Source organism: Marmota monax, unplaced genomic scaffold (assembly GCF_021218885.2).
Source record: "Marmota monax isolate L192 unplaced genomic scaffold, Marmota_monax_Labrador192_F-V1.1 WCK01_AAM20220418_F8-fsc00102, whole genome shotgun sequence".
Taxonomy (NCBI): Eukaryota; Metazoa; Chordata; class Mammalia; order Rodentia; family Sciuridae; genus Marmota; species Marmota monax.
In genome coordinates this window covers 2,747,128-2,760,455 of record NW_026692494.1, presented here as the reverse complement: position 1 = coordinate 2,760,455, position 13,328 = coordinate 2,747,128, and the positions used below count along the sequence as shown (strand labels likewise).

At 55.9% G+C, this 13,328-nt stretch overlaps 1 protein-coding gene and 1 long non-coding RNA gene across 5 annotated transcripts in view; one reads left to right on the top strand and one right to left on the bottom strand.

Annotated features, from left to right (window-relative positions):
• LOC124092398 (complement C3) overlaps positions 1-13,328 on the bottom strand; it is a 28,921-nt gene that overhangs the window by 11,066 nt on the left and 4,527 nt on the right. The window contains exons 8-25 of the mRNA XM_046443919.2: positions 12,526-12,628; positions 12,307-12,433; positions 11,976-12,091; positions 11,745-11,891; positions 10,547-10,756; positions 10,226-10,432; positions 9,944-10,102; positions 9,244-9,373; positions 8,965-9,036; positions 8,572-8,772; positions 7,048-7,156; positions 6,718-6,803; positions 5,576-5,718; positions 5,276-5,488; positions 1,924-1,990; positions 1,738-1,824; positions 853-1,056; positions 308-383 (exon numbers count right to left, since the gene is read on the bottom strand). Coding sequence (XP_046299875.1) covers positions 308-383; positions 853-1,056; positions 1,738-1,824; positions 1,924-1,990; positions 5,276-5,488; positions 5,576-5,718; positions 6,718-6,803; positions 7,048-7,156; positions 8,572-8,772; positions 8,965-9,036; positions 9,244-9,373; positions 9,944-10,102; positions 10,226-10,432; positions 10,547-10,756; positions 11,745-11,891; positions 11,976-12,091; positions 12,307-12,433; positions 12,526-12,628 — 2,457 coding nt within the window. The remainder of the gene's footprint in view (positions 1-307; positions 384-852; positions 1,057-1,737; positions 1,825-1,923; positions 1,991-5,275; positions 5,489-5,575; positions 5,719-6,717; positions 6,804-7,047; positions 7,157-8,571; positions 8,773-8,964; positions 9,037-9,243; positions 9,374-9,943; positions 10,103-10,225; positions 10,433-10,546; positions 10,757-11,744; positions 11,892-11,975; positions 12,092-12,306; positions 12,434-12,525; positions 12,629-13,328) is intronic.
• LOC124092399 (uncharacterized) lies at positions 128-5,405 on the top strand. 4 transcript variants are annotated; one of them, XR_009226749.1, is made up of 4 exons: positions 128-426; positions 2,424-2,579; positions 4,196-4,281; positions 5,067-5,405. It is a non-coding gene; the product is annotated as an uncharacterized LOC124092399 (long non-coding RNA). The 4 variants fall into 4 exon arrangements; XR_009226748.1 differs by lacking the exon at positions 128-426 and adding an exon at positions 1,052-2,216; XR_006851592.2 differs by lacking the exon at positions 128-426 and having other exon boundaries at positions 1,052-2,579; positions 5,180-5,405.

The following is a 13,328-nucleotide window of genomic DNA, read 5'->3' as shown; positions in this document are numbered from 1 at the left end:
AGTGAACCAATCCGCTCTGGGCTTGCAGCCTGCCATCCCAGTTACCCAATGAGAAGAGAGGGGCGGGGCCTGGCTCGGTTGCTGGGCTACCCCCAGGACTCCAGAGTTTCAGGAAGTCAGTGTTTAATGAAGTCTACCTGAGCAGGTCACTTGGTTGACTAAAGGCTGCTGCGTCCGTGGAAGCGCCCTGGAAGCGCCGCACAGGGCTGTTTGTGTCCTGCTGGCCTAGAGCACCCCTGGCTGAAACCCAGGCCCTACTCTGCCAGGTGCCGGGCGGAGTCTGGCCAAGCTGACCACCCTGACTCACCAGGTGCTGGGCGCCCGGTTTGTGAAGGCGGCATAGGCGGAGCTGGGCTGTCTGTAGGCCAACTGCTGGGTGTACCCTGAGGGAAGAGAGTGGTCACCAGAGGAACGCAGCCCTTTTGGGTACCCCAATGAAGGGTGGAGCGAGGATGTTATTCAGGGTGTAGAAAGAGTTCCTCAAGTGCAGGAGGACTCAGGGTGGGGAAGGGGGATGTCGGAGAGGGAAAGGAGCTGAGAGGAGGATGGGGTTCTGAAGGAGTAAGAGAATAAGAGACGGGTGTGTCCAGGGAGCTGAGGGGGTCTGGTGGAAGTGGGGACTCACTGGAGAGGGACTCAGAAAGGGCAGGGTGCCCTCTGGGCTGGGACAGGCATTCAGGGGAAGGGCGCAGGTGGGGCAGGATGCTGGTGCCAAGGGCTCTGAAGGGTTGGGGGATCTGAGAGAGGAGGGGAGGGGCTCTGGGGAGAGGCGTTGCAAGGAGGGCGGGGTCTCAGGGGAGGGGCGGGGTCAGGAGGGGAGGGCCCTCCCAGGAGCCAGCGCCTTGGGCCCACCCTTCTTAATGAGCTCCAAGGCATTCTGCCGCTTCTCTAGGCCGAATTTCTCCCACTGTTCCGTCTGGTCCAGGTAGTGCACGGCGATGACCGTGGGCGTCATGCCGATCATGTTCTGTTCCCCGCAGCCAGAGGGGGTCACGATGAGGTGCTTCAGCCGCTCCGCGTCCACGGCGTCCTCTGCCATCTGGGCCACTGGGGTCCCTGCAGCAGTTGATTGGGGGGATCTAGTACAGGGGCCCACTGTGCAGCGGGTGTGGGAGGTCCAGGCTGCCCCAGCGTTCCCAGCCTCCCACCAGACAGGGCCAAGGGCTCAGGATGGGGGGGGTAGGAGGGCGTGACAGGAGTGAGGAGGCTCCGTGGCTGAGGGGCTGGACAGGGCTTCTTCATGGGACTCAGGGGAGCTCCTACTTCACAGGGGGACCCCGGTTCCCAGATCTCTCCTTTCACCCACAGTAAAGTATTCTAGGCATGAATGCTTGTATGGTGGGTCATGCCCTTTGCCAGGCTCAGTTCTAAGAGAAGAGCGCACAGCATCCCCTTTAATAGTCACAAGAACCCTGCAGGCCAATCTGCTCTTTCAGTCCCCATCACAGATGAGGGAGCCAAGGCTCCTGGCCCCCAGCCCTTCAGCTCCCAGGTTGGGAGGCCCCTTCCTGCCCTTCCTCGCCCTGGTCTTCCATCCAGGCAATTATTGGCAGAATTTCCGCTCTCCTCCAAATGTACTTAGCAGCAAAAGCTCTCTGTGAAGTCAGTAGTGCCAGAGGGCTCCTCTAAAACAGATCCAAGGGGCGCTGCCCCAGCTGATGTGGAGGCAGGTGTGTGGCTAACAGAGCCTGGTGCCCAGACACCTTCCTGGTTCCCAGAGGGTTGGGAATGGCTCACCTTGCAGGAGGATCCTGGTCTCCGAATCAGTGTCTGGGACTTGGTCACTGAGGTCTGCGGCTGGCACCTCCTCTCTCTGCACGCCAGCTGCAGGGGAGAGATGTGACGGCACCAGCCCCTCTCTCCCCTGCCCGGCACCACTGTGCCCAGGCTGTAGCTCCACACCCTCTCCGGCTGATGGCTCACCTTGCCCAAGGTGTTCTGGGTCCAGTGTGCGAATGGCCACGGTTTTGTTGACTCTAATTCCTTCGGGCTATGCGGTGTTGGGAGGGGGAGGAAGTCCAGTGAAGAAAAGGACAGACACACAGATGGTCAGCAAGCCACTGTCATGAGGATGACTCTAGCAGAGGGTCATACCTTACACAGATCTTGTGCAAATTCATCAGACAATTCTACATCAATGACGAAAAAGTGTGAAATCTTCACATGTGCTGAGAAACTACTTGGGCTAGCTCACTGGATCCTCACAATCCAATGGGGTGGGTGCTGCTTTCACTATGGTTTGGATATTGAACGTCCCCTAAAGGCCCGTGCAATGCAGGCTGAGTCTCAGGGTGGTGCTATTGGGAGGAGATGCAGCCTGCTAGAGGTGGGGTCTGCTGAGAGCTCTTTAGGTCACTGGGGTGTGCCCTTGAAGGGGATAATGGGATTGCAGACCCTCCTTGCTCTGTTTGCTTCCTGGCCAGGAGGTGAAGGATTCTGCCTCACTGCACACTCCACAGCAATGAGCCACCCCACCCCCACCGAGGCCTGAAAGCACTGGATCTGCCTGATCATGGACTGGAACCTCCAACATCCTGAGTCAAAATCAACCTCTTCTCTTCAAAAGTTAGTTACCACAGGTATTCCATTATAGTGACAGAAAGCTGACTAGCAGAGCTATCATCACTCACGTTCTCTGTAATTTAAAACCTTTTAGACTTAAGTAGAGATACTTAAGGTAGTCGTGGTTGGGCACAGTGGTGTGTCTATAGGCCCAACTACTCAGGAGGCTGAGGTGGGAGGATTCCTTGAGGCCAGAAGTTTGAGGACACAGAGGGAGTGGAGGAGGGAGGTGCTTTGGCTAAGCACCCCCAGAATTAGGGACAACACAAGAGAGGATTTCTCAAAAATGTTTTTTAAATGTTCATTTGGGCAACTTTTATTCACTAAGGTAATATCATAAGAGAATCATTTTAGAATGTGAAGCCTCAACTAGATCGAAAACTGCTGTAGGGCTGGGGTGCAGCTCAGTGATGGAGAGCTTGCCTGGCAGGCACCAAGCCTGGGCTCCAGCCTCAGTACTTCAATGAAAAAGAAAACAAACAAACAACAACAACAAAAAAAACAACAAAACCCTGCCTAAGCTTAGCTGTGAAGTCCTCTGTTCAGCAGCAAGGAATAGCATGTTTATCGTACAGCAGCTTCCCATGAAGCCGGATCCTGACCACGCTGGTCCTCATGATTCCTGCTGGGGCTAGATGACTCCTATTTACAAAATGAGGAAACTGGGATGCCAGAGGGGTGAAATGACTGGCTCAAGGTCACACAGCTAGTAGGACAGGGCTGAGGTTTAAATCTGGTCACCTGGCTCCAGAGTCTGGGTGTTTAACCCATTGCCATCTACGCATCTCTTAAATAAAAGAATATGCACAAAGTAAGCAGCACAGGGCCTGAAACATAGCAAGGGCTCATGAAACAGGGGCTATTTTAGCTAGTACTGAAAGTCCAACCCAGGCCCCCATCTGTGTGTACACAAAAGGCTTCCATGTGGACAGCAGTTTCTTTCCCAGGACCCCGTCTCCCGTCACTGGTAATAAAAGCCAGATTTTGTCTGGAGATTGAGTTTTCCCCAGGGAGCTGCTGACACATGTCCAAGGAAGGCAAAGCCCCTATTGGTAGGCTGTGAGTATGCTGCCATGATCCATTTCAGGCCGCCAACATCAGGGCACATGGAATTGGGGAGACTGGTCGCTTTGCTCTCCGGAGCTGCACAGGCAGGCCCCCGCCAGGCCTGGCGCTTCTGCCCACTCACAGCCATCCAGTGTGGGGCAGAAGGAACGTGGGACCCTCACTATGAGTTTATGTACTTTTAAAAGAAGATTTTATTGTAGAGCCTTAAAACAATTGGTAAAAATATAAGTTTGCTTCCATAAAAGCTTGAAAATATGAATGATACTTGAGTCTGGCTTGGGCCGAAATCCATTTCCATGTAAAATTACTTTGTCTACTTGAATGCAGCAGCTTTTCAATGTTTTAATTGTTTTCCCAACATCTTTAACATTTTGGAAGAAATTAACCATTAGAGGGAAAATACAAATGTAAAGAGGGCACTAATTTTTCCTTTTGTGTCAGTGTGTGTCACAAGCCTTGGCTTGACAATGTGAGATCTCGTCTGCTTTAAATTAAATTTTGATATTTCATTTACTGTCCCTTTATTGGTCATTGATTTGGATTTCTTTCTTTCTCTCTTTTTTAGTAATGAGGATTGAACCTAGGCACACTTAAGCACTGAGCATATTTGCATCAGCCCAACTTTTAAAAACTTTTTGAGACCTTGTTTTGGTAAGTTGTAGAGGGTAGCCTTGAAATTGTGATCCTCCTGCCTCAGCCTCTGAGTTGCTAGGGTGAGAGGTGTCACGCCTGGCTGGGATTTCTTTTCCTCCCCCGGTTCTGGGAATAGAACCCGGGCTTTGTGCATACACTGTCCACCTTCAGCCTGTACCTCCAGCCCTCATTTTGATTTCTTCCATAAAATATCACATGGAAAACAATATAGAGTTCTGGTTTTATAATAGGAAAGGATTCAGCATGTGGATGTGGTGTTGGTGCACCACAATATAAATGCTCTTAATGTCACAGAACTGTACGCTTAAACATGCTTCAAGTGGCAACTGTTATGTCTATTTTACCATCATAAAATTGAAATTAAAAATGAATAAGAGGAGGGCTGGTGTTGTGGCTCAGTGCTCAGTGGTACAGTGCTCACTAGTACAAGCAACACCCTGGGTTCAATCCCCAGCACCACAGAAGAATAAATAAAAAATAAAGGTATTATGACCAACTACAAAAATAATGAATAAGAGGAAACATCATTTAACATAATAACAGTCATCATAATAAAATTATTGCATGAAAATACTATTGATCTTAATGACTGACATTATGGCATCCTTAAGAATTCTGTGCCTGATTTATCTCAGTCACATTACACTAATCTTGGCTCTGCCTCCAAATATCTGAGACTTCTAAATTTCTAAGCTGGACACTGCCATGATTCCTTTTTTTGGCAGGGATGGGGGTGTACTGGGTACTCCACCCCTAGCCCCCCCCCTTTTTTTTTGATACAGGTTCTCACTAAGTTGCTGAGGCTGGCCTTGGACTTGGGTTCCTCCTGCCTCAGCCTCCTGAGTCGCTGAGATCACGGGAGCAGCCACTAAGCCTGGCTTGTGATGATTCTTAGGGTCTCAGAGCCTGAGTCACCCACCGGGGATCAGCAGTATGGAGCACAGGCACATTCCCTGAAGGACAAGGGACAGCGGATGCACAAAGGACTCACCACGACCTTCAGGGTCTTCTTGACACCGTCGCTGATGAAGTGGTTGTACACAGCAGCCTTGACCTCCACCTCCTGCAGCCCTATGGTCAAGGGCACGATGACATAGGGCACTGGCACCGAGGACTTGGGCGGGATCATTATAGTCTGGTAGTAGCGCTTCTTGGCGGTGGCCAGGCTGCAGAACGCTGGGTTGTGGATCAGTTCCACCCTCACCTGCCAGGGAAGGAGGTGTCAGCGCAGGTGCGCAACAGGGCGTCCCCCATCACACCCCCAGGCCTTTGCCCCCTCCCCAGGGCGCACCTTGAGACTCTCCTTCTCGCGGTAGTTGAAGAGGACAGCTCGGATCTCCACCTGCTCATTGCGCACCACAGAGTAGGGCAACCGCAGGTCGATAAAGAAGTCTTGCATCACTGTGACCTCGTAGGGGTCTGCCACGCAGATCCCTGTCCGCACAGAGACAGCACCAATGTCAAGGGCACGGGAAGGGCAGGGTGGGCCAACCCAAAGGGAACTGTAGCTTGAACTCAAGTTGCTGCCTCTTCCATAGTCCTGGCTCTCACCCTCAACCAGGGGAGCTGGCCCAAGCTGCACCTGACTCTGCAGAAGCCCACAGACTAAACACTGGCCAAGGCATGGGTTCTAGATGGTGGAGGGGCAGGAAGTGGCCTTATCATTTGATGATTTCCTTTCTCTTTGCAGTTTGACTTTTAGATGCATGTGTAGGAAGACAGCCAGCCTAACTAACTGGCGGGTCTCCAAAATATATCTGCTCCTCCAACCAGGTACCCTAAAGCCTCCTGGGATCACCCAGAGCTGCGGATGTGGCTGGCTGGAGTGGGGCTGTTTTTTACTTTCATTTAATTAACTTTTATTTACACTTATTCCATCTCAACCAGATTTAAACTAGAAAGCTAACAGTTGAGGATAGATGTTGTGAATATAGAAAAGCTTATAAGCTGCACAGTTTATAAGGGGGATTTTTATGAGTGAGTTAAATCTCAATTCACAAAAAAAGCAATGCTAGATTCAGTGCCTGGGAAATGTTTAAGTATGTTTGCAACAACTTGGGCTTGAAAATTTGCCTATTCAACTGTGAACATCATGAAACCCAAATACAGATCGAAATATTCCCAGTGAAAATCTAGTTCTGAGGTGGTCAAGTTAAATGCACAATAGATTGTAATGACTAGTGCAAATAAAAGTAAACTATAGCGGGGGGTGGGTAGGGAAATTCCTTTTCTTTCTGCTGAGTTTTTCTGTGAACTTAAAATTCCCACTAAAAAATGAAATCTGTTTTTTTTAATACCAATTTTGGAGACTAAGTGTCCGGGTCTGGCCTTTGAAGCCATGCAGTAGCCAGGACAGAGGGAAGCGGGGCCGCTCAGCCCACCCGGGGAGTCTGTTGGGACAGGAAGGTGCCCAGGGCCCGGACTCTCCCTCACCTTTCTTGTCCGACAGGCTCACAGCCAGGATCTCCCAAGTGGTGATGGTGTCTTTCAGAAAGATGTTCAGGACCTTCGTGGAGATTCTGGGTTGGGAGAAGTGGGGGCATTAGAAGATGTCCAGCAGGGAGGAGGGCGAGGCCTGGGGGGCAGGGAACGTGGGGTGACCCAGCTCTTGATTTTCCTAGGTTGGGATGTGGGTTCACAGTGGCTCTAGAAGAGATGGGAGGTTGCAGGTGTGTACAGACGGAAGGTCACCCTGGTGCAGTGTGGGGAGCTGTGGCAGTCGGCAGAGGGTGGCAGGGGTGGGCAGGGGCACCCTGGCCATACCCGTTTTTCTCTGGTTCTTTTAACTCTTCTATGGCCCACAACCAGCTCTCTGGAAACTGGCTTCTGGAAATGATGTCTTCTTCTGGAATTATGTCCTCATCCATGTCACCTGATGGGGTGAGAATTGGCTTAGGGCAGCCCACCTCCCACACTGTTCCCTCTGCACTGTGGGGGCTCTTAGCTGGGAAACGCACCCAGAGGCATGCTGTGGCTCTTCATGGGCCCAGGCACAGTTACCTTTCTGGAGTCCTTACTCCATTAAAAAAAATTTAAAATTCTATTTATAAATGTGTTGCTATCAAGATAAATATAACCTTGCCTTCCTCTGATTTTCAAAGAAAGGAAAACATTGGCATGGACCTACGTAAGGATCAGGGCCCCTGCATCCAAGGATCTGTTAATTCTGAATGCCACCAGCCCTTTGGAGAGCTCCCCAGACCTTGCGGGGACCACTGAAGAAGTGGTGGCCTTGAACAACCAGCTTGACCCTCAGCAAGTAAATACAGCTGGACAGGACTAGGTTCCACCCTGGCTGGGCTTTCCTCAAACGTGATGGACAGATCTTAGTTTGGCTCTGCATCTGCATCACAGTAAGCAGGTGGAATCCCATAGATGCCTGGACCCACCTGCATTCTGGACTACTCCTTCCAAGGGCTAAAAAAAAAAAAAAAAAAACTAAACCTCAACCCAAACCCTAACCAAATGATTTGCATGTGTGTATCTGTGGACACAGAGCTGACTACACGTTTTGTCTCATTAAAAACTGAATGAAAGGGCTGGGGATGTGGCTCAAGCTATAGCGCGCTCGCCTGGCATGCGTGCGGCCCGGGTTCGATCCTCAGCACCACATACAAACAAAGATGTGTGTCCGCCGAGAACTAAAAATAAATATTACAATTCTCAAAAAAAAAAAAACTGAATGAAGGAACGCATGAATGAGGCCTTTGATGGATCAAAGTTGCTTGTTAATCCATCAGGTGGCCTGACTTGGCGCCAGGCTTTGGGTCACAGCACAGACCAGTTTCCCTGGGTGAAGGAAACTTCAATCCTTCTGAGCCTTCCCACTGGCACCCGGTGTGGACAGCCCATCATCTGGGACCCTCTCTCCTACCACTGAGGTCCTGGGCACAGTGTGTGACTTCAGACTGACTCCGCAGGACTGGGACCATCTTCCTAGCGGGAACCTCTTCCCTCACCCCAGGTGGCTCCACCACTAGATGAGGTGCTGCTTCTCCCTCACACCTGAGAGCCTGAGCCCTCATGGAAGGGCCTCCTTCCTCTCCCCTAACAAGGGACCCCTCTGCCCTTAGGGAGGAATTGGTCCTTTTCAGACTCCAGAATAGGAGCTTTTGCACCTCATGGGGATGTGTATCTCCCTCCTTGGAGACCTCCCCCTCCCCCTTAGACAGGACCTCCCCCTCCCTCAGACAGGACCTTCCCTTCCCCCTTCAGAATGGACCTCCCCCTCCCCCAGAAGGCCCTCCCCCTCCCTCAGGCAGGCCTGCTCCTGTCCCAGGGACTCACTCCTGGCCAGGCCCAGGAGGCCCTCGCGGCGGTGCTGCTGCCGCAGCTGGGTGATGTAGCTGCAGCAGTCCAGGAAGGCCTGCACGCAGGAGGCGCCCAGGGAGATGAAGCGGGCCCTGCGCTGGCAGGGGAAGCCCATGGGGTTCTCCCGCATCCCGTCCTCGCAGCACCTGCGCAGCTCCTTGGTCTTGTACTGACCCGCTGTGGGAGCCCAGACGTGCTCAGGCAGAGCCCTGGCCAGGTGCCCCCACCCAGGAGAGCCCAGGGCAGACCAGGAAGAAGTGCCCGGGGCCAGCCCTCCCCTCCTCCCTCTGTGGCTCCTGGGAGGTCACCTTGGGGCCCAGATGGCCAGGCCCCGGGCGGGTGGTGGGGAAGGGCAGGCAGAGGGCCCACCTTTGTCCATCCTCTTTTCCATGAGCTGCACGGAGCGACGCCGGCGGGCAGCAGGTTTGGAGCACTCCAATTCTGAGGGGCAGGTGGACCAAGAACAGGTTGGGTAAAGCACCTACTGTGCGCCCTGGGATCACCCCTCACAACAGCCGCAAGTTGGCGTGTGGCTGTTTCCATTGGACAGATGAAGAAACTGAGGCTCAGGGAGAAGCCTGCTGGCGGGGCTGGTGGAGGCGGGACTTGAACCAGGTGCCCCATTCCAGAGCCCCTCGCTGCCCCTACCTGTCCTCTGGGCTGTCTGCAGGTCTGTGTTGGTCTTAAAGGCCAGCCCTGCGTCCATGAAGACTCCAGCATAGTCCTGCCCACTGCCCGGGGTGCAGCCAATGTCTGCCTTCTCCACCACGTCCCAGATCTGCAGCGGGTGGGTGGCCAGGTAGGGACAGGCAGGACAGCATCGCCTGCACCAGCTCCCCACAGTCCACGCAGCCCTTCCCACCCACCCCACCCCACTCCAGCCCACCCACAGCTCCATCCCCACCTATGCCTGGCCCCACTCCTCACCCGACCCCTTCACCTCCAACCCCACTTGCATTTACACCTTCATTCCAAGCCCTGACCAGCTCACTCCTTCCTCACTCTCTAGCCTCACCCCATGCCCTAGGCTTCCACATCAGATGGCCCCAGAGTACACAGGGCCATGCCCAAACTGGATCTTACTGTGACCATCCTTAAGCTGGACCGTGACCATGACCTTCCCCAAGCTGGACCTTGACCATGACCTTCCCCAAGCTGGACCTTGACCATGACCTTCCCCAAGCTGGACTGCTTTTCCATCTCACCACCCCACCCTGTGTGTCCACTCTGACGTCTGTTCCACCACCCCCGCCCCTTCCTTCATGCTCTCTGATCCCGGTCCTGCTCCACCCCACGCCATCCCTGAGCCTCCGTGGTCTTGGGTCCAGCCTCAGCCACAGCCGCTCACCTTACTCTGAGTCAGCTTGTTCTTCTTGTTGAGCACAAACACGCCCTTGTCCACAGCCACCAGCCCCACTCGGGCCCCACGGTCACCCTCTATCTTGAGGGTCATCTGCTGCCCAGGTAAAGGCTGCCGGTCGTCCTTCCCACCACCTTTGACCACCAGCTGCAGGGAGGTGGGAGGAGCAGGAAGGAGCAGTGAGCCCTGGGAGGGCACCGAGGACGGGGAAGTCCAGGCCGGACCCAGAGGAGGAAAGGCGGAGGGTGGGGGAGCCGCGGGGATGCTCACCGTGCCCACGCACGAGTCCTTGACGTCCACCCACACAGAATCCGCCACCACCTCCCTCTTGCCGCTGGCACCCATCAGCGTGTAATAGGCCACCAGGCGGAAGGAAGGGATGAAATCCGCAGTGATGGTCAGGGGCAGCACCACCAGGTCCTGGCCGGGCTCTCGGGCCTGGCGACCTGCCTTCAACAGCTTGCCCTTGTTCAGGATCTGGGGGACAGAAGGACAGAGGTCAGGGCGGCAGAGGAGGAGATCTGGGCTTGGGGAGGGATGCTGGGTGCCGGAGCAGCCGTGAGCAGGGCGTGGGGGCCCAGGGCCACGGACCAGGTAGGTGTAGTAGCGGATCTTGGCATCCTGGCCAGGGTCCACTCGCAGGTGGAAGTTGACGTTGAGGGTCTCGCCTGGCTTGAGCTCCATGCGAGACACAGAGAGGTGCAGGTAGTTGTTGGAGTTGAACAGCGTGCTGTAGGGTTGGGCCTGCATGGTCTTGACGGCCTGCCGCGCCTGGGGGATGCCCTGCTTGCTGGTGCGCACCTGGGGGAGGGGGAGAGGGATGGAGGCCAGGACCAAGGACGCCCTCAGCCTGATCTCAAGGCACAGGGTGTGTGACCCCTGATGGAAGGAAGGCTTTGCAGATGGGGTGAAGCTAGGAATCCTGTGCAGAAGTTGCCCTGGACTATCTGGGTGGACCCGGGGTGGGGTGGGGTGAGAGGGAGAGAGGGGGAGAGGGGGAGAGAGAGAGAGAGAGAGGGAGGGAGGGAGGGAGGGGGAGGGAGAGGGAGGGAGGGAGGGGGAGGGAGAGAGAGGGAGGGAGGGAGGGAGAGTAGGAGAAGGAGGAAGAAGGAAAAGGAAGGAGGCCGAGGGAGAGGGGGGAGAGGTGATTTCTTGGACACATGCTGCTGGCTCTGAGGTGGAGGACAGGTCAGGAACAGGGCCTGGGGGTGGGGCTCTAGACGCTGGCAGAGGCAGGACACAGCTGCTCCCTGGAGCCTCAGGAGGAACCACCTGCCACACCTGGATTTGGGGACTTTGAGGTCCAGAACTGCAAATGAATAATTCTGTGTTTGGTCACTAGGCTGGGGCCTGACCACCTGCCTTCAACAGCTTGCCCTCGTTCAGGATCTGGGGGACAGAGCCACAGGCCTGACTCATGCCAGCCCCCGAGGCCTAGAAGGCAGAGGGATGGGCACAGGAGCCCTGGAGGATGCACGTCCCTCTGCCGCCTGCGTGGGAGCCAGTGAGGGGCAGGTATCGGGAGAGCAGTGACCCCGTGCCAGCGGTGCACCCCTCCAGGGACACCGCAGAGCACTCCTGGTGGGATTTGGGCTCCTCAGTGCCAGGAGGCCAGGTGTTCCTCTGTGGCCCCCGAGACAGCTGACCTCTCTGCCCCAGGAGGATCCCTCCACGCCTGCGACAGCACCCCACTTGCAAATCTTGCAAATGGCAGGGTCCTTCTGTACAAGTGCCGAGCCCTGGGGCACCCTCTCCCTGGTGGCGGGAGCCCCAGGATGGGGGGACTCACTGTGATAGTCAGTGGCTGCCGGTTGTTGGGCGTGTTGATGGTCAGCTTGGCCACGCCATCGTCTTGCGTCAGAGACTGCACATCACTGTCCTGGGCCACCACGGGCACACGGCGGGCTGGAGAGCCATCAGGGTTTGTCACGTACACCTGTGGACATGGGGTGGGGGATCTGGTGACTGAGGTGTGCTCAGTGCTGCACGAGTGGGGCCAGGGCCCTGCCCCGGGGCTCACCATGAGGTCGAAGGGCATGGCTGGTTTGAAGTACTTGGGCGTCTTGGTGAAGTGGATCTGGTAGGGGGAGGTCACGATCTGGATCCCACTGTGCTCTGCCTCCACCATGTCGCTGCCTGAGGAGAGGGACCATGAGGGTGGCTCCTGGCCGCCCCCGGGACCAGGCCTCCTCCCTTAGACTGGGTCCCACCTCCATACGGGGCCTCCCCCCTCAGACCACAGCTCCCTCTCAGATGCCCCTGTCTTCCCCCTGGACCTCCCCTCTCTGGCTGGGCTCCTCCCCCAGGGGGCTCTCCTCTCAGCCAGACTGCCTGGTGGTCCTGGGCCTCACCTGAGTGCAGGATGACAGTGACAGACACGTACAAGGACTTCCCCACCAGGGCGTCGGCTCGGGAGGGCTGCACACCATCCAGCAGCACCTGGCGGCTCAGGGTGGCCTCCCCGGTGCCATCCTCGATCTGGGGAGGGGACAAGGCTCAGCGGGGTGGCCCTGGGGAGCTGTCTAAGAGGGGGCGCTGGAGAGAGGGGCGTCCAGGGGCCTCTCAGGTACCACAACGCGCTGGAGGGACTGGGGCAGTGAGATCCTCTGGTCGCCATCCTGGACCCCGAAGATGACGAAGGCGGTGCCGTCCACGTTCTTCCCATACAGGAACCTGCAGGGCCACGGCGTCAGCCGCCCACTCTCGGAAGGCCACGGTGCCCTAACTTCTCACTGTGGCCAAACACCCAGAGTCCCTGCCCTCACCTGACCTTCACCTGGCCTCACCTGGCTCCTCACTTGGCCTTCTCCTGGCCCCTTCCAGTGGCCTCACTTGGACCTCACCTGGCCTTCACCTAGCTCCTAACCTGGACCTCACCTGGCCTCACTTGGCCCTCACCTGGCCCTCACCTGACCTTCACCTGGCCTCACCTGGCCCTCACCTGGCCCTCACCTGGCCTCACTTGGCCTTCTCCTGGCCCCTTCCAGTGGCCTCACCTGGCCACACCTGGCCCTTACCAGGACCTTTCTTCTGGCCCTCACCTGGCCCCTTCACCTGGCATCACCTGAACCTCACCTGGCCTTCACCTAGCTCCTAACCTGGACCTCACCTGGCCTCATCTGGTCCTCACCAGAACCCTTCTCCTGGCCTCACCTGGTTTTCAACTGCCCTCACCTGGACACTCACATGGCCTCTCACCTGGCTCCTCATCGGGGTCCCCACCTGGCCATCACCCATCCCCATCCTAGGCCCCCTCACCTGGTCTTCACCTGGCTCCTCACAGGGACCTATCTGGCTCACCTGGCCCTCACTTGGCCCCTTCAACTGGCCTCACCTGAACCTGCCCTGGCCTAATCTGGCCCTCACCTGGACC